General features: G+C 40.3%; 1 protein-coding gene across 1 annotated transcript in view; it reads left to right on the forward strand.

Moving 5' to 3' along the window:
* adgb (androglobin) overlaps positions 1–8,845 on the forward strand; it is a 41,971-nt gene extending 33,126 nt beyond the window's left edge. The window contains exons 28-34 of the mRNA XM_034076660.1: positions 1,085–1,193; positions 3,245–3,402; positions 4,578–4,733; positions 4,898–4,988; positions 5,105–5,207; positions 7,954–8,137; positions 8,297–8,845. Of these exons, the coding sequence (XP_033932551.1) occupies positions 1,085–1,193; positions 3,245–3,402; positions 4,578–4,733; positions 4,898–4,988; positions 5,105–5,207; positions 7,954–8,137; positions 8,297–8,485 (990 nt within the window). The 3' untranslated portion in view covers positions 8,486–8,845. The remainder of the gene's footprint in view (positions 1–1,084; positions 1,194–3,244; positions 3,403–4,577; positions 4,734–4,897; positions 4,989–5,104; positions 5,208–7,953; positions 8,138–8,296) is intronic.
* The last annotated feature ends 11,932 nt before the right edge of the window (positions 8,846–20,777 follow it).

The following is a 20,777-nucleotide window of genomic DNA, read 5'->3' on the forward strand; positions in this document are numbered from 1 at the left end:
CATTTTTCACTGCCAAATACACATAACGCCTGACTTGCAAGCATGCACACAAGCACACACATGAACTTAATCACACCCACAGACTCATCTTTTACTCAGTACAAATGTGCGAGAGGAGAGCAACGGAAACTGGAAGGGCGGTTTTGTTGTCTGTCTTATCAGTGCTTGTCAGTGAGCAGTGATTTACACATGATTTATGAGTCACTCGATTGTCTGAAGACCCCCTATCTACAGACCTCTTGTGCTAGATTAATGATTGCCAAAGTATACAGTGAGTACTTTATGTGTGCACTGGCAGGCAAAACACACACTATGTCCATAAACATGAACTGAGGTGTATTTGTTTTGATGTAGTGACTGTCATTTCTATCAGCAGAACCAATCATTTTAACATGACTTCTGTTTAACCTCATTAAGAAAAACAATAGATTTTCAGACACTAAACTACAAAAAATATTCTCTCTTTTCAATAAACCTATTATGAAGTACATTTTTTCACATCTTGCACGTTACAAATACTTGTGATTTATATAGCGCTGCCGCTTTCAAATGAACCCAACAGTGGAGTGGCATCAATAGTAATGAGACGGATCATGTCAGATACCATAGATTAGTTCCGCAGCAGCTATTGATCACAACTAAGACCATTGATCAAGACTTAGCGCAAAGGGTCAGTAATTAAAGCACCGCAGGATTTCACACCAGACATATTGATGCTCAGTAAATTAATGCTGAAGGCTCCTGTAGTGAGATTTGTTTGTAAACAGATGGGGAAAAAAGTGCTGTGGCCTTCATGTATCCATAGAAATGGTGTTTATAGGAATTCATAACATTCAAATCTCTTTATGCATTAGGTTCAATACAACCGAAACAACAGCACCAGACAATATAATAATGCAAGTGCTTGTTAAAATATTTGAGTTCCCTATGATGCTCAGCAGTAGTGCAGATTTCAGATGTATGTTCACAAAAAACAAAATGGCTTCCATCTTGTTTATGATGCTGTATGTGGTTATTTTTGTAATGCTGTGTTTAATCTGTGATGTGAGGGTTTTACACTGATGTGCTTGTATGTATTTCACAGAGTCATAATTATGTGGTGCAGGCAGAGGTGCTTCATAGCTGGGATTTGGACGAATCTCAGCTGGCTTTTGTCCATAAACTCAGAGACTTGGAGAAGAATACAACGAGAGGTAGACACTTAAGACAATTAACATCAAACAGTCAGCTACACTGAGGCGCCCTAGGAAATTAAACAGAACATCCAAATAAGAGTCGAAATACACATTATGCAGAGTTCAGATATCCCAATAACAAATCGGCATTCATGCTTGTTTTTGCACAGCTTATTTTTGTGTTGAGTGTGAAACGTGGTAGATACTCATTAGGCAGTGTCAGGGGCCAAAGCAGACGCTGTTTGTTTTTGGCTTCTGCTAGCCGGGGGTCTGTTAATCACAGGCCTAATGAAAGCCAAATGAATACAGCTGCTTGTGCAGATCAGAGTGAGATTTCTCGTGCCCACTGCTCGTTGGCTGAGGCAATAACCCTGTCCTTTGCCACCAACTCTGCTTCTCTGCCTTTAATCATGCGGCACAAAGTGGATCAGGGCTTTGAAATCTGCAGAAGCTTCCTAAAAATTCTGAGGGGATGAATTAATTGCCACATGGATGGATGTTGATATGACAGAGGTGCTGCATGGGTGACAATTTGCATGATCGCCTGAAAAGAAAGGCGAGCATGCTGTCGTTACATTTTCATTCTCTTCTCTCCGTTGCTTCTGTGATAGTTCCCGTATTTATTTACCCATTCGATTTGCATTTTTTGGAAATCTGAGGATAGTGTGTGTCTGTCAGTGCGCATGCATATGTGCTCATATGTGCGTGTTGAAGGCATTCCTAAACTAATAAGCCAAATATCAAACCTCTGTTTGGATACTCATTACAGTAATGGTCATGTGCGAGATGAACAGTAATGATTTGTTACTGAGATATTCCGTGTGTTCCATTTACATGTGCCTTCTGTTCATAGAGCATGTTAGTTTTTTCCAACATTCACATGGGTTTGTCCATGTGTGTACGACGTGTAGTCCAATGTCCACACAAACCTCCTGTGGTTCTCCAATAAGCTTGTGGAAGTGGGTCAATGGGAAGTCAAATGAAGTTGGCTCTTGCCCCCTGGTGCCCTGGGAAATATCTCAGCAGGAGAGTGAATTAATTTCACCCAGTTTAACTCTGTCTCAGTGGTGAGGCTGTGCCCTTGATCATGCCCCCCTACATGCTACATGGGTACACACGCACGACATGCCACGCCAAGCTTTGAAACCGCTTTAACAAGCTGCAGTCGAAATACTGTACTGCGCATGTTTAATGTATGCACATTTACTTCTAACTCCATCTCTGCTTTATACCCTAGTATATACCGTTAGAGCCGTCAGCAGTAGCTGTGTGTGCAGCTGTGGCAGTGGTTTTCCTCTACAACGTTTTCCTGTATCTAAACAACGGTGCTATCTTCTTTGAAACATCATTGTACACCTAAAATTGTGAGCCTAAAATTACACACAGACAGAAATGAAGATCCAATCTGAACATCGCATTTCTACATGACCCTTAGTAACTCAAAAGCATACACCAAAGCGGTCGAGGCAGAGTGGCAGGGTGTCAGCTAAATGATGGATGGATTACGCCTCTCTATTTCAGCGGAGTGAGACTCATAGCTAATGCCTCATCTCAACTGGGGATTGTGTTCTCTTTAGCTTTAAAGTGCAACAGTGCCATCTAGCACACACGAGGCAGCACAACACATGTCCTGTTTGCTCACTCCCACTGCAGAGAGATTTTTGTTGAGAAGAATGTGCATATAAGGTACAGTGTGAAGATGAATGTACACGAATGCTATGTGTTGTCAGCGGTTCACACTTTAATTAGATTGGTATAAACCTGTAAAGATGGTAAGCACAAAAACGTTAATTCTGCATAAATAATGGTATGAAAGGAAAACTCTTGAATGCTCTTAGGTATATACGACTACTGTATGCTTGTCAAATGTTTCAGAATACTCAAACAAGTGATTCCTAACAAAATCCCTTTTAACTGCAGAATATGTATTTATTAAACCGTAATACATTGACGTCATCAAGTTATAAACACCATGTGGCCAGTATAGATCACCTGAGTATTCACACTCTTGACGTTGGAGATAGTTATAGGAAAAGTGAATTTACCTATTCTCTGTTTGCTTAATTTAGAATACCAGCCTGAGGACCTGAACCAGTCATCCACCACCACATCTGAAACACCCAAAGCCCAGCGCAAAGGAAAAGGTGACAAGGAGAAAGAGAAGGGGAAGGAGAAGGAGAAGGGGAAGCCAGTGACTAGCCCTAAATCTGTCTCCAGACAAGAAACGGTAATACTTCACCACTGCACATAAAGCAACGAACAACACTGTCAACGGCGATTGACTAATATGTACAGTTACAAATACATAACAAATAATATAAAGAGTAACTAAATATGATTATATATTTAATGTAAACGCAGAGGTGAGTTGACGGAGTTTAATCCTTTAACGGACTGTGTAGCTACGGAGAAGTCTGAAAAGCTCTTCATCATATCTGCCAAATTGCATTTCCAAATGACTGTTGCGTTTCATTAGCTTTTATTGGATTAAATATTCTTTTTGGATTGCAAGTGGAATTTATAATACAATGCTATCTATGAAAACCATTCATTTACTAACGTTCTTGCCAACTCAAATAGAGTAGATGTTATGCCCTCGAACTGAAGGCCCTGCACGGCTTTTGTTATCCTTGCATATTTGTTTCCACAGTGTATTTTCCAAAGTATCCTATGTTTAGACAAACTGCGGTGGTAATGTACAACTTGGTCCGGATTAGCAAAACTAGTAATATTAACCTTTTTAATAAGAGGGTTTGTAGAGGCACTTCTGTTGAGTACGCACTTCACTCCTCTTCAAATATTCCCATCCACATATAATGAGCTCACTCCGGACATGTCTATTTAAATAGGCAGTTCAGTATTTACATATTTTCTTATCAGCCAACTTTGACATGCATCCAATCCCACAACTGCAAGACTGACCTGCGTGTCTTTACACTGAATATGAGATGCTTATCACAATGCAATCTCCTGGTGTGTAATCAGTAGAATTGTCTTGGTTGAGGAGATAGAAACACAGCGGCTTGATAAATCTCTGAGCTGCATAGCAAGTGCCTTTTATTCTCTCCTGCGCTACATGTCAAACCCTAAAGACTGACATGTTCATAATAGTGACAGATACATCTCCATTGTGAATGTTTGCTTGGCATCGGGAGCACAACATTGGTGGAGGTAGAGAACATAATGATCCCTGCATAAATGAACAAAAATGGATCTATTATTAACAATGAAGACAAAACAGCTGAACAGTGCATGTAATGGTCGCCGGCTGTGTACCAGACTGTCTGAGTGGCTCATGGAAAGAGACATGATGTGCTGTGGTACCGTGACCTTCAACTAGGATGTTTGTGTGCTGGAGTGTGTGTGTCATGCTTTTGTCCGTGTGTGTACATATTTGTGCAGAGCCTTGACCTGTCTAAGGCCAACTGGACTCTGCGTGTGGTCAGTGATACAGGCCAATCGGAGAGCATCAAGGTGACCAAGGACACAGAGAGGAGGGACTGGATCAAAGCCACTAAAACAGCCTGGGAGATGGCTGGGGCAGGCCGCTGTGCCAGGGTAACAAGCAGTTGTGATTCAATGTAGTTACTCATCAGTTTAATTCATTCCAATATTTGTGTTTCTAATGTTATCTGCTCAAGAAATATTTAAGGTGTGATTTAGAAAATGGTGTAAATTACTATAATACTACTCCAACTACGGAATGTTTTGTTTTATTTTAGGCATTACAGTCTCGTCTCAAGTTTTGTAACCAACTCCAACACCAAGCAGGTGATGAAACTTCTACAGATGACACAGAAAACGGAGAGCCAGGTACCATATGTTATACACACAACCGTGCATATATTTAGGCACTTTCTGTTTCCTCTACTTGTCATATACAGTAAGTTAATGATGAGATCATTTCTAATTCTTGGTTCTTTTAACAGCTGTGCACGAATTTGGTCCTGACATCTCTCTGAATCCATCTAACAAAAATCTGACCAGCGCCTCATGCTCCTGTCTGTCCATGGACTACACTCCTTTCATCAGGTACCCCCCCCCCCACCCACCACCACACACAATATTTTCCATTTGTTTGAAATATCATTATTAATCTTAATAATATTATCCAACAGCATAAGTATAAAAGATAGAATGCTGATTAGAGCAGATTGTAGATGTCATGTTGTGTTAACATGGTTTATAGCCACACAACTATACATTTCAGAATTATCCCTGCGGCTTGTTTTGACACCTCAATATTTAGCATTCCAGCCTGTACCAACACATTTAGTGTGCTTCGAGGTCAGCCATGGATAATAATACATAAACAACTAAGACGGACTCTTCATCTCACTGCATTATTCCAAAAGGCTATTTATTGTTTTGCTGTTGCAGCGTTGTTTGTATGCACTCCAGCTGCCTCATGTAGTTTACTCTGTTTTCTAGTCTGTAGGCCTGCATTAGCGGCGAGGCCTTGAAGAGGAGTGAACGAGGGCGTGTTCATATCTGTGTATTTTCAGTGTGCATGTTATGTTCGTGGACATACAAACTTCAGCATCCATACCAGCTTGGTTCATGCAGTGTCTGCAGGACATTGCTAGGGATTTCCTGTGACCTTTGCTCCTATTGGTGCAGTGAACATCAGTGTTACAAGACTGTGCGCTCTGGCTGGCCTGAAAGGGCAATCTATAGACTATCTACTGTGGCATTTATAGATATTAAGGATAGGCTAAATGGAGGGGTTCTTCATGAAAAACAATCTTAGAAATTACACCAGTTTTATGATATGTCAAACCACAAAGTCACACATTTAAAACAAAAAAACGGCATTTCTTAATTGAATATACTGTAACTGATGTCTCAAGGAATATAGTTGTTTATTTACTTGATGGCTGAGGTGAATGTTATAATGGCATGATTGGTCCATAAATAGTTTCGTACTGTATACAACACATCCTACTTGTAGCCGCAGAAATGAAGTGAACAGAGTGTTGCTTTGAAGCTTATTGATTCTGAGATTCTCTTTCCTTTCTTGGATCCGCCTGCTTCATGGTTTAGTTTATCTACAGTACATCATTTAGCATGCAGTACACCAGCTCCACAGTCAGTAAGGTCACACAAAGCTTTAATTGCAGCAACATTGTTTGTTGTAGCACTCAACAATGGAAATATAATTATTAAGAAAGTCTCAAATCAATACAGTTTCCTAAGCACGTACGTTGAGAGTTTCCCGTTCGTCTATGGCTGAAATGTCAACCTTTGACTTTTGTCAGTATTCTGAAGCGAAGAGTCTCCCTCTACGGTTCCCGTCTGTCTCGCGTTGCTCTCCCTCACACCACCTCTCCTCCCTCTGTCCGTCCCTCTCCATGATAAATGAGATGATATTTGGGTCTGTTAATTAGATAGCTATTTCAGGACCCCAATGAGATGTTCCCCTCGCTCATCACCTCTCCACCCTCTCCTGCTGTGGGTGTGCGGGTGTGTGCCTGCACGTGTGTTTCTGTGTCCAGCTGCTAACGACTGCTGACAGCGTGGCCTGCAATCTGAGCCGAGAGAGATCCAGAGGAGTAGTCTATTAGCAGAGTCTGATTAGTCTGCAATACACCTCTTTCACACAAAGGTGCAGCGCAGGGCACATTTTTAATTCACCCTCATGCACACACACACACACACACACACACACACACACACACACACACACACACACACACACGCACACGCACACGCACACGCACGCACACACACGCGCACGCATTCCATTTAAAGACACGCTGTGAAAGAGGTTGAACCAGGCATTAAATTAAATGCACTCCATCATCACCTCCACTGGCCTCCCCTCTTCATTAAGGTCATCTATAGGAAGTAGACAGCCGCATTTAGCACCTTTATTTGAATTCATCCCTCTGTGTGCCTCAGATGATTCCCAGCCATTTGTCTTTCACATGTTGACCGCTTCACTCATTTCTTGTATAACTGTCCTCTATCCACAAACACAAATTCAAGTTATATAATCATATGAGAAATACTCAAATACGATAGTCGAGATCTGTAGATAGACTCCATAGTATTCAGATTTGTTTGTTCCTTTAATGTACTGTAGATGGTCTTATTGTACATTAATGCTCTTTAAAATTGTAAGTCACAAACATTTCTAACAGTAAACCACTTCGTCATGACCATCATCTGTTATCAACATAATTCATTCCAAATATTGGGAGAACATGTTAAGAGCCATGTGGAGCAGTCCCTCATTCATAGATATGCTATGTTTAATAATGAAGAAGTAAAACTACCACAAATAATAAGCTTAATGCAATAACATGTCCTTCAGAGCAGTATGGTGCGCCCTCTACTGATCATATCTAAGAACTTCATTAGATTGACATTTAATTTGGGTTACAAAAGAATGATGACGATTAAATAAGGTGTACAGGAATACCATAGTTGAATATTTGACATTAACACATTTGAAATGATTATTTTGGCAAATCAATTAAGTGGTCATTAACTGTGTCAATGCTTATTAATGTATTAATTAATGTTAATTGTAGTAACTTAATGTTAAGTGTTACCACGTTTGGTATAGTTTGAGCTGGAGATATTTGTTTAATATCTATTCCTTAAATCACAATTTAGTAGAACATATTTTTCAGAACAACATTATATTTGTCAGAGAAATCCTTTAAGCACTCACAAAGCAAAAAATAAACCATCAAATAATAACACGCTGGTGATATAATAGTAAAGTGGATACATATACACATTGTATAAACTCCTTGTGTACATTCTTTAGACGCCAAATGGATTTCCCTGCTCTGATGGACTCCCAAATGGAGGAGATCCAGCAGAGGGAGCGCTTAGAAAAGATCCAGACTTACCGGTTGATCCGAGACAATGTGCTGGAACACCAGAAACAGCAACGGCTCAACCGGAAGCAGATGAGGACACACCACCCAGAGATAAATGAGAACATGCAGGTCAGTGAAGAACAGTGAGGGCACTGAGTGACGGTGCAGACAGTACAAAAATCATCATTTGTGAATATCAATGTAAGAGAGAGTGAGGGAGATATGTTATCAGCTTCCTCTCCCTCACATCATCCTGTAACATATTTCTCTTTACCTCTCTTGTGGCAGCACTGTAAGATATTCCTCGATGCTTGCGAGGCATTACGTAACCGTCAGAAGGCAAACATTAAAATGGAACATGAAGCGAAACAACCTATGGAGGAGGCCCAGCAGGCAGCTTTAGAAAAAACAACCCCCGACTCTGCTGCCACCCAGCAGCCCAACAAACGTGCCAAGAGTGCTGGCAAAAAGAAATGATGGTCATTGGCATCACTCTCAGCTCTCCTCAACAGACACTTCTCAACGATACTGAAGAATCCAATCACAACATCGTATCCTGCACCTGATGATATAATACCTCACTCAAAGATTGATCCAGCACCTGATTCAGAGCTGCAATTAACTCACTCTTTTGAAATATGAAACTAAGAACTTTGAGAACATTTATTCTGTATGACAGCTAAACATATTCTCATAGCACATATTGATACCTTTTATCTTTCATTTAGAACTTGTATTAACACTGTACACCTACAAAAGTGTTTTTTGTAGTTTTCGTTCATTTTTTTATCATAATATGAGTAATGCTTTACATTCTAAATAAAGACAAAAAATGCATTTGGCTTTCTGCTTCTTTTTTTTATAGCACTGAGAATGTCAAGAAATCTCACTTACAATTCACTGCATTGACTTTTTGCTGCCCGGTGTGCCGGATTGTATTCTGCAAATCTTTTGTTTTCTTGAAGGTCACTGTATTGATTGTTTGAGTTGAGACATGATGGATACAGCCTAGCTGAGTGGTACTGATTGATTGGTTAATTGATATGTTCCTGCTGATAGAAGCCCACAAGAGTCTATTCCAAGGCAAAGGGTTTTATATGGAAAATACAACATAGGAAGGTGAGCATTGATTTCCATAATCCCCAAGGTTGAAGTGAATATATTTCAGATGGAGAGTCTTCTGATGTAATGCATAACTGTTGATCAATCAAGTGTTTCTTTGTCGTATAGTGAAGTAAGTGCCCTTTATCTTAGCTTAGTATTTGAAAAAGTATCTAGTTGGTCTCCATCCCACAGTCAGCTGCCCAGCTGAGGAATGGGAAGTTAAATTGGAAATGAAAGGGAAGAGGGTGCCATCTAGTGGCTGTCGACATTAATAGATTTTCATTACAACGCTATGCTGTTTTCATGCTTGACAATAATGAATAGTTCAATTTCGTGCTGCTGCATGAAGGGAATTATTATACTGCGCGGTTTGTTCTTGTGTAAGAGTGTGTGTGTGTGTGTGTGTGTGTGTGTGTGTGTGTGTGTGTGTGTGTGTGTGTGTGTGTGTGTGTGTGTGTGTGTGTGTGTGTGTGTGTGTGTGTGTGTGTGTGTGTGTGTGTGTGTGTGTGTGTGTGTGTGTGTGTGTGTGTGTGTGTGTGTGTGTGTGTGTGTGTGTGCAAGATAAAGGTTTGAGAGGTATTAGTTGTGCCTGCTTGTATGTGTGTGCATATGCAAAGTCATCCTGCAGTAATCCACTCTGTTATAAAACTTTTGTACCGTGCTGCTGACAATTTGTTCATTGAAATCCTTTTCTTGTAGAAAAGGATTCCCCCTTGCTATGTTATTGAACTTAAATTATGATTATACAACATATGAATTACATCCTATTTGGACTTGTAAAAAGATGCTGTAGACACAAGGACAAATGTACAGTGTTTTGATTATTTGTGGGAATACCTGCACATACATTTATACTTTGAACACAATGTCTTTATTGCTTCTGCTCATGCAAGATGTGTGTAATAAATAACACCTTATCATTGTAAGGCCTCATCCAGCAGATCACTATTTCAACGCTTGTACCTGCATGACAGAGCTACTCCTGAAAGCCTTCCCTCTTGACTCTGTACTGTTCTCTCACCCAGTCCTCCCCATCTAAAACATCAGCTCTGATGTTTTAGATGGGGATGCTGTTTTCCTTACCCCTAAACCCGCCTTCCTCTATGCGAGGTATAGTGTTTGGGTGTATAATGTGTCGCACCATTAGAGAGAGAGAGAGAGAGAGAGAGAGAGAGAGATCTCAACCTACACTGTAATTGGCACTGACGTGTGTGTATTAACGGAGAGGCTGTATGTTAATTGGCTGCTGTTGGCTGGTAGTTTGATGCAAATGTGAGCAACGGGGAACTAGCGTAACCTTGAAAACAAGGCGACAATCAGCGTGTGTGTGTTTGTGTGTGTGTGTTTGTGTGTGTGATTGTGTGTGCATTTGACTTCCCACAAGTAATAAGAAAATATTTGATTCTTAAATGGACCCACACTGAGGGATGATGAAATTAAGTAGATACACATTTCCCGAGCGATGTGGAGACTGCGGTGGCTCTTTAATTTACTTTCCATTTAGTGAGGTAATAATTCAAGAATGCCTTAATCAATTTATTTGCTGTTACTTTTGTGAATCACAAAAAGGGCATTTCAACTTGCAGGAACTGACTGTGTCTCACGGCATTTCGTGTTCACCAACACGATTTTTAATCTATTGATTCGTGTTCACCAACACGATTTGCCCCTTTTTTTCGTGTTGCACAGCACGATTTTAAAAGCAATGTATTTCTACTGCCTGCAGCACGTCTTTTTCTCCGGTCGGGTCGTGGAAGACCGGAAGCTGTGGGGTTCATAAAACATGTTCTTACTCAAATCAAGCCACAGTTGTTGCTTTTATTTGAAATCGTATAATTTCGGACTTTTGTTGCCGTCTGTCAGGAAAATAAATGGGGCTCAGAGCCTCAGGATACTGAAATCTGTATTTTTAAAATATTTTTTTCCTTCTAATTTGTTATTCTTTTCAAAATAACACACTGTTATTTACTCACCAATAACACTCAATTATCCTTGCTTTTATTTATTGGTTTAATTCCATAATCTCGGGCTTTTTTGGCGTCCGCCAGGAACTGAATTTCAAAATAAAAATAACCGGAAACAGACGTAGGCATTTCGAGCGATAACCCAAGATCCTCAGCTATGGTTTTAAGCTCGCTTATTGGATGTTTTAGCCGCAATGCATGCTGGGATTTTGTGTTTATATGATATGAAATCCGGAAAACATTTTAAAAGAATAAAATAATACTTAATTCCGAGTGTTCTTGCTTTTCTCTTTGAAAGTCATCACATAACGGCATTGTAATACACGGTTCGGCTGCATTGTATATTATAGATCTGCCGTAGTTCTTTATTTATAGAGCCCTGCTGAGAAGACCTTTGGAAAAACTGGAATAAATGCCGCCGAAACTGAATACTTGACGTGGATCATAAATATATTCAACAATTAAACAACATCTTCAATTTCTCTTCACACAATACGTCTCCTTGCAGTATCAACACTAATTCGGCTGACTTTTACATTTGATCTAATTCACAGATAGGTTATATTTACACCATAACGGTGCACAGCTGATATAAAAGGACTGTAGTTTTTAAAGATATTACTGATTTTCTTTGAATGTAAGAATGTAAATACTGAGTCTGAAATAGTATAGCAATATGCTGTAAAATGATGTGAAAGCATGAATAAAACGTGTCCTACACTAATAATACAAAGTTATTATGGCTGTGTGTACCTTGTGTGCACCGCTTAGTGGTTAAAGCACGTTATTGAATTATTGTTTTTATGTGTTATAATATAACACATAAAAACAATAATGTACACACACACACACACACACACACACACACAGGCTGATTGTCGCCTTGTTTTCAAGGTTACGCTAGTTCCCCGTTGCTCACATTTGCATCAAACTACCAGCCAACAGCTGCCAATTAAAATATTTTTTTCATCAAATATTATTTGAATAAAAATATGAAGAGTACATACTTTCATAGGGGGAAAGTAGAAGGTCTGTAATAGAAATATAGAATATAAAAAATCAAGAAGATACTATAAGTGATCTCTACAATAAAACAGTTTAGTGCAGGATGTACAAAGATATTAATAGGAGGATGTGCAAAACAGAAAAACCAATTAACCTTTATTTAAACATTAAATAACAGATTAAGGTCTTCTTTTAAATAAGAAAAAGACGTTGGCGGTATCTATCTACAGATAAATATTAAGCCTGACAAAGTACTTAACGTCTAATATATTGCTTTCCTGCAATGTTAACTATGTTGAAGCACTTATTTTAACTGATATTATACATATGGATTATATTGTAGATAGAATAAGAAATGTGCAGAATATGACAGTTTAATGGTGGAGGTACACACATATTGATAGATGTCTTGTAATGCACTGTTGAGGAACCTGTGACCCAAGTGTTTCATTCATTGCATAACTACACCGTAGTTGTGTATATGATATGTCAATAAACCTTTGAAAATCTTGAAAGGGATGTGCAAAATAGCCATAATATACAGTCTTTAATTAACTATTAGTAGAGAATAACGAGTAATGAATATACTTTATTACTTGTTTCCATTCATGTCAATTGCAGATACATGTTTAGTCTTCTCAAGCACCAACTATCAAATATCTCTCCTGATTGTTGGCACATGACAATCACCTTCCCTGAATTTTACTCAGGTGTAACTAAAGTCTGATTTAAGGGTTGTTTATATTTCACATAATTAATCAGAATCTGCAAAGTAACTCAAATAAATGCAGTGGAGTAAAAATACCAGGTTAACCTCTGAATTGTCGTGGAGTAGAATTACAAAGTAACAATGAGCTGTCATGTGGGTATATATTAATGCTGCACATTATGGACACAAGCGATTTTCACCCATTTATTAATTATATGTTTTACATTTGATAACACCAATGTGTTTAATACTGGCAACTTCTAATTGTGGGAAAAACGAAAATGTTCAGTAGAGACGTCCCATAGAACATTTTGCGAAACACAATGCATGTGTAGTTCTGAGGGGGCGTTCGATTCCAGTTTTGGATAGTCTGGCGTGGTTTCGTTCCATTTCACACAGCTGTTTGACGCTCTGCGTAACCTTGCGGGGACTGTAGTCCTAAACGATAGCTGGGGATTATGGGTAGTGTAGTGTCTTCGGCCATCCTAAACTCAGAAATGTTGACAATCGCAATGATGCTCGAAATGTCCCTTATAGGCTGTTTCCGGTTATTTTTATTTTGAAATTCAGTTCCTGAAGGACGCCAAAAAAGCCCGAGATTATGGAATTAAACCAATAAATAAAAGCAAGGATAATTGTGTGTTATTCGTGAGTATATAACAGTGTGTTATTTTGAAAAGAATAACGAATTAGAAGGAAACATTTATTTAATAATACGGATTTCCATATTCTGAGGCTCTGAGCCCCATTTATTTTCATCACAGACGGCAACAAAAGTCAGAAATTATACGATTTAAAATAAAAGCAATAATTGTGGCTTGATATTGAGTAAGAACATGTTTTTATGAACCACTTCCGGTCTCCCACGACCCGACCGGAGAAAAAGACGTGCTGCAGGCAGTAGAAATACATTGCTTTTAATCGTGCTGTGCAACACGAAAAAAAGGGGCAAATTGTGTTGGTGAACACGAATCAATAGATTAAAAATCGTGTTGGTGAACACGAAATGCCGTGAGACTGGGTTGCAGTGTATTAATGGTTTCTCTCTCCGTCTCTATGGCAACAACTCTATGATCTCTTTCATTGAGCTTTGAGCATGCGGTTCAGTATCAGGGGGTCACAGTTGTCATCGAGTTCATTACGTCTCCTACTTTTAGTTACCTGTACGTTATCATTACGTTGTTTACCACTAGACAATTAAGCCTGAACTGCATCAATGCAGTAGATCAGTTAGCGACAGGACCTGTTAGTGTGTTGCTGCATCATGAAGACAGTGACATACTCCAGGAGTTCACTGGCCTGGCCATGGGAATTAAAGCACGCTCTAAGGCACAACTTGACATTTTTACATCATAGTTTGAGTGTGTGGGTAACAAAATATATTAAAATCTTAATAAGTAAGTGTTGGAGGTGTTAATAGTTTTTTTTTAACCATGAGCCAGGCTAGCGTCCCCCCACTGCTTTTTATGCTAAGCTAGGCTAATCACGTTCTGGCTGTTGCTTCATATTGGTATGAGAGTGGCATTGATCCCCTCATCTAATTATTTTTAGCAAGTAGGCATATTATTCCAAATGTAGAACTATTTCTGCATTATGCACAACCCAGTGATTTTTTATTCCATAAAAAAGGCAATGTGTAAATCAGAATCAGAATAAGTTATTAGTCCCACAGAGGGGACATTTGCATCGTTACAGCAGGAAAGAGCCACAGACAGCTTAATGTTACATATGTTAAAAAAAGTACTAAGTTATGCTATAATAAAAAATATAATAAAAAAAATAAAAGTAAAACAAATCTGCAATCTGTAATGTCTGCAAAGAATATGCAGCGCCCTTCAACTATTCAAGAACCTTATGCTCAGTGAGCTCTTTTTGGCTTTTCGTTCACCTCTCTCTGGCTTGCCCAGGCTCATGCATTCCTCACGCATCAATAATACACACATACACACACCCAGACATAAACAGCTGGCACGGGGTTGGCTTATTGGCTCAACATGCTGCAGCATTGTCACGTTGCCTTTTCTCTCTCCCTCTGGGACTGAATGTCTTTAGAGGTTTGTCCTCAGTACCTGCTACGCTGATAAAAGACAGGAGAGAAAGACTTTGAGAGAAAAAAGCCTGTGCTTCTGTAGCTCAGACAATGGAGCAAAGGCCAAGTCTAGCAGTGAAGGGGAAAAGGTGAGGACTCACAGATTGACGTCCAGGCTCTACTGCAGTAATACAAAACCCCTAATGCACACGGAACCCCAGGCTTGCAGACACAGAAATGCTGACCTGGTTGCTGCCTCACTCTTGTAACCTAACTAATTTGCTCCCCTGCCTCACCTTGCTCTGGCTACTCTGGCTTGCTCTTGCTCTTTACCCTTTTTTTGGCCCAGCCTCCAGAGCACCACCACTCTCTTCAGCCAACACGGCAGCTCTGCAGACACCGGGGGTGATGTGAAGATCAAATAATGAGTCTGGAGAACTTCACGAACTGCAACACTTCACTTTTAAAGGTGCAGAGCGAATAAATCACTGAACACAATGTCATCATCACCATAGAAAAACAGTACCATCAGATTTAGGTGACAAGAGACCTATAGCGTGAGAAATCCTGTGTAAGAATGTGTCCTATTGTAACTTATACAGATAGGCCTTCTAATTGTATCTTCCTCATTTCCTTATGGTTTTCACTTATCAACGTCTAGGTCCTCCCTGGACTACCAGTTAATACTTTGTAAAGATAAGGCAATGCCTATTTGAAGGTCAAACCCAATCAATATTTAAGCAGGGCTGAGACTGATTCCCATGTATAGATAAAAGTCTTTGGTCCAGCTTACATTTAAAGATTTGACAGTGACAGCAGAAATAGGCTGCTTTGCGATTCAAAGCAGGGGCCTGGGTTGACAACTCAGCATATCACTACACAACTTTTACAGTGAAGGGATCATGAGATTGTGTGTGCTGTGTGGGCACATTGCTACGTGTGTGTGAATACATACAGTACTAGTCAAAGCTTGTTTTTGCATCCGAGCTTCTGGGATATTTTAGTCCCAACGTCATCCCCTGACAGTTACACTAACAACTACTGATATCGGGGAACTGCTTTTGGTGGCCGCTGTGTGTTTGGAAGTTGCACATGTCCATAGTTATTATAGAAAAGCCGTCGTGGCTGTCAGGATGGAGCTGATGTAACGTCCTGTTCTTCCACAGCCTGTCCAAAGTGTTTATTTCAAAAGATCTTTGAATGGTGATTTAGACCGCCCCAGGTGCGGTTCAGTGTTTGTTTGTACCTGTATATGAGGAACACTTTTGTTTAGCACAGCACTAATCATGAATCATTTGATGTCACCGCTTCAAAGCAATACAGGGATCAAGGGTAATAGATAGATGGGAGGATACACACCATTTCCTTAAATAGCATCACAGCGACTGCTTAAATCACAACCTAATTGCCTCATGTTGGAAATGATTGCATTAATTCAGCGGTGCAGACTCAGTTTACACAGCAGAGCTGGGAGGTGTCAGGTTTGCCAATAAAACAGGAGTCTAAGTTTCATCCCACTGTATTGGATTGTGCAATAGCCCCTGCCAATCACAGGGGATAATTGTTTGGCTTAATTTACCAACAGAGGCTTCAGAACGGGAGGAGTCAGCAGAAAGACGGCTCACCGTCGCACAGCTGTCGTCTTGGAAGGCATTTAACTTTCCTCAGAATCCACTTTTCAGTGCTAATTTCTGTGAACCATTGTGTACGGCTTCAGTTTCCTTTCAGGTAATGATTCTTACCTGACAGACATTGGTGAGGTGCCTGGTCATGATGAAGTGCTGATTTTATAAAGTGTGAATTGATTAGAGCTTTAACCAACAGGGGGTGGCTGTACAAGGGAGTCATCGATAACCCATGCTGTGCCTGCCATTGATTATTGCTATCCTAGAAAACAGGACAGCACACTAGTCTCTTTCTCGAACTCACACACGCACACACACATCCCTTTGAGCCTAGTTTTATTTGTTTTTTAAAACCAAATAATGCTTGGGAAGGGATTTGTGATACTTCCCTGTTCCCTAGTAAAATGATGGTATCATTTCATTGACTGTATTGGATTTCCCCTCTGCTCCCTCAGACAACTGGGTAGTTGCCGACTTGACCCTTTGAGTCAGTGACATTGAACTGAGGACACAACAGTATTACCCTCCATGTCTCTCTCTTCGACTTCCGGATGACTGGTTTAAGTAAACTTAATTTTGGCAGCTCGCCGAGTTCTGCTTCTTTCTAAGAATCTGTCCTCCCAGAGGTCCTGTGTGTGTGTGTGTGTGTGTGTGTGTGTGTGTGTGTGTGTGTGTGTGTGTGTGTGTGTGTGTGTGTGTGTGTGTGTGTGTGTGTGTGTGTGTGTGTGTGTGTGTGTGTGTGTGTGTGTGTGTGTGTGTGTGTGTGTGTGTGTGTGTGTGTGTGTGTGTGTGTGTGTGTGTGTGTGTGTGTGTGTGTGTTGATGGTCAGCTTATCGCTTTGGTTGGTTATTGGAATTGATACCAGCTGTGCTGCCCTGGGTAGAGACAAGCTGACATTGGGTCACGTCCATCCCTCGAGCAAACATGTCTGCAAATACACACGCACACGCACACACACACACACACCACAAAATAAATGCAGTTTTAGTTATTTCTGGCTTGAAAGGGACGTTTGACCTTGAAAGCTTGATCTAACATTCAACATTTACCATCTAGCTGTTTTGATGGTAAACATAGATATTGATAAGCTCCTCTCACACATTTGTCAAAAATGAGGCTTGATGCCAGGACCATAAACACTGCTTGTATTGGACTCCAGTTTTTTTTTAAATATTGTAATTTTCAATTTCTTCACCCTACTTCTCCTCATGTCTTTTATCTTCCCATCAATATTTATAAGCTCCTCTGTAACCATAAGCACTGGTGAGAAGGAGGGGGGCTATGCTGAGGGACATTTAAGATACCTGCATGTAAGCTTTGTAACCGTCCACATGCAACACATCTGCACGTGTTTGCAGGGGGATTGTTTGACATTGAAAACATCCTGCTATTTAACCAGGCAGAGACAATCAAGTGTTTCCTCAAGGGTATTGACTCATTAACTTGCAATCCCTCTGGGACGTGTGTGTTTATGTCTGTATGTGTTTGTATCGTGCACATTGTGTAAGCTTTGTGTGATGCTTCTATGCTCCCTATCAAGCCTGTTTTGTGTTTGAATTCTTGTGACAAACATCTTGCGTGAGCATCTTCTGCTTGTTTCTTTTAATCACAAGCCCCAAGCACAAGTGTGCGTGAGTTATATGTGTGATGATACAGTACTTGATGTCCTCTCACTTGTCAGCTAGTGCTATGCTGCGTTAAGTCGCTGCATAAGGACACAGTGGTTGGACGCTGCGGGGAGCTGCACGGCCATACGCTTTAAACTCAGGTGTGCTATGATTCGCTTGAGTAACTGCAGCTGTCAGTTAGGCGGAAGGTCCTTGTCCCTTCAGTCCTTCTGCATGACAGGCAGACGCCCTGACTCTCTGCGACCCCGTTGTCGCCTGTGTCCTTTGTTTTTTTTTACTTTCTTCAGACAGCACAGAGACTTGCTGCTGTAGGGTCACAAAGGGCTTAGTGTGATGCCGATGCACAGTGTGGCGCTATGAGAGGCTCTGTCTTGAGTGTGTGAGAGACACGGTCTATCCCTGTTAGGTCATCTGGAAGATTTTAAGTGGCCGAAATCCCCAAGAGGGAAATACTGTGTGTGGCTGTTGCGTAGATGTGCATTGTTGTGAGAATTACCTAACCTCATTCATGTTGTGTAGTCGTGTTTAGTGATTTTCAAACAGTTGAGGAAAATCAGTAAAGATTCAAATGGGAATATAATGCAATTCTACTGCATTCTTACATAATCAGTGATGAGATGCGTGTTTGTATATGAAGTATGTAGATGCATATTCACTTTCGATATGCAAACATCTGTGTAATGTATGCACATGTACATGGGTGGGTAGGCGTTTTCACTACACTTTCCAATCTTCTTATCATTAATACACGTTGTGTCTTTAAAACAAAGATGTCAAATTATAAAATATCATTCTACCTTACATACATTCAGTGTGGATGTAGAGTGTATTTGGTTTAACTGATTGACTGCTTGTAACAGGCTTTTGCCATTGCTTATATATATAAATACTAATTTGAGTAAAGCCAGTGTGCATAATGCTGGTGCAGCAGCTGCTTGATACAGTCATAGTCAGTTGTCATAGTTAGTTGTAGCTGGCGCATCAACCCTCACCTCTGATTTGGGATTAGTACCAGATTAGTGCTCTGCTCACATGCATGACAGCGAATAGACTTTCTCAATGGGTTCAGTGTACATATTTCCCAGGGTTTTTGTGTTGAATAATAAAACACAGCTAATGGATGGGCTGCAGTGGCACAGTGTTGTAATTGATCTAATTACAGTTGTTGTTGTTATTGTTGTTGTTGTTAGGAACAATGTTTTTGAATTTTGTAGAATATAGTTTCACTTGCAAGACGTTTGTAATCTTCAAAAAGCATCCGGAAGCACGACCTGATGTGGTTTACACCGTGGTCAGGCCGGTTCATATTTTGGACAAAAACAACCTAGTCTTTTCCTATTCTTTGAATGTGTCGGATCATTTCAGTATCTCACTATACAGCCATTTGTGATGGTGTTTTAGTGTAAATTACCCCTCTTCTTTTTCCTCTGATGTTTGTTTGATAGTAACTTACTGTAATAGACATTTTAATCATATGTTTACATTGTTGTACTCCTGTTGCTAAAATGTTCAAGCTTCAAGAATAAATAATGACCTCTGAAATCATCATACCGTAAGACCAAATATTGGTCAAGGAAACACATATAACCACATCATGACTTTTAATAGATTTGCACCTCTGCTAGACCAACCCCCTTTCTGTCGTATATTCTCTTTACAATTTGGCTATTTACCAAAAATAGAAAGAAAACACTAAAACAGGGCAGCCTCAGTGGAAAACCTTATCAAAGAGTACAAACACAGCAGTCAGACTCAGAATACAACACGCACACACATACACACAATGCAGCAGGATGAATGGCTTGGCCACAACACAATGGTGCTAAATTAAATCACTGATGTCAGAGTCGCCGAAAGCCCTCCCTTCCAACATCACTCACTCACACACATGCAAGGATTGACTAATAAGAACCTCTTTGTTTGCCTGCGTAATGTATTCTGAAACTGGCAATATCAGTTGGGGTTGAAGGGTGCGTATTGTAAATTTCAGTTCATTATGCAAATCAATATTGCAACAATTGTTCTTAAGCATCCATGGTACGATTACTGAATTAATAATCAGCTCCCTGGTCCTCTTCATTTCTTTTTGTGCCCTTTTATTCAATAGCATGTTCATTTTCTTGATGCAAGTAACATCAGCTGTGTGTCAACAAAGGACTGCTTAGGTGGAAACACATATGAGCAAGCTCGAATAATCAGCGATGATTATTACAAATTGCACTTACATGTTGGACATAGAAATGCCCTTTTTTGGACTTTCCCCAGGTTGGGACGGGGTTGGCATCAGGTGTTGTTAGCAAGGGCGCCATTACTTCCGCCGCTGCACCCCCTGTCCCTGCTGCCAGTAGAAACCTGTCGAAGACGAGCATGTTAGCAAACAGCCCAAACAGGTGGCAACGTCAGTGCCACTCAAGTGTGAGCGGCCTCAGCTGAGCTTGTCAAGGTTGGTACTTTCATCTGTGACCTTACAAACATACACCGCTGCCCTGAGGATCTGAAATCTACTCACTTAAGCTCACTTGGGATTGTTTTGCCCTTTGGGGGCTTTACTGTGAACTTATGACCTGAGTTCAGTGCTGTGGCTGGCAGGGTAACAATGAATGTAAGGGTCTGCAGTAAGACAGGAAGTACAGAAATGATAGTAGGGTGTATGCATTATTGACACACTGTAAACACAAAGCTATTAATCCTCAGACGTCCACCCC

This window comes from Pseudochaenichthys georgianus, chromosome 24, assembly GCF_902827115.2.
Source record: "Pseudochaenichthys georgianus chromosome 24, fPseGeo1.2, whole genome shotgun sequence".
Taxonomy (NCBI): domain Eukaryota; kingdom Metazoa; phylum Chordata; class Actinopteri; order Perciformes; family Channichthyidae; genus Pseudochaenichthys; species Pseudochaenichthys georgianus.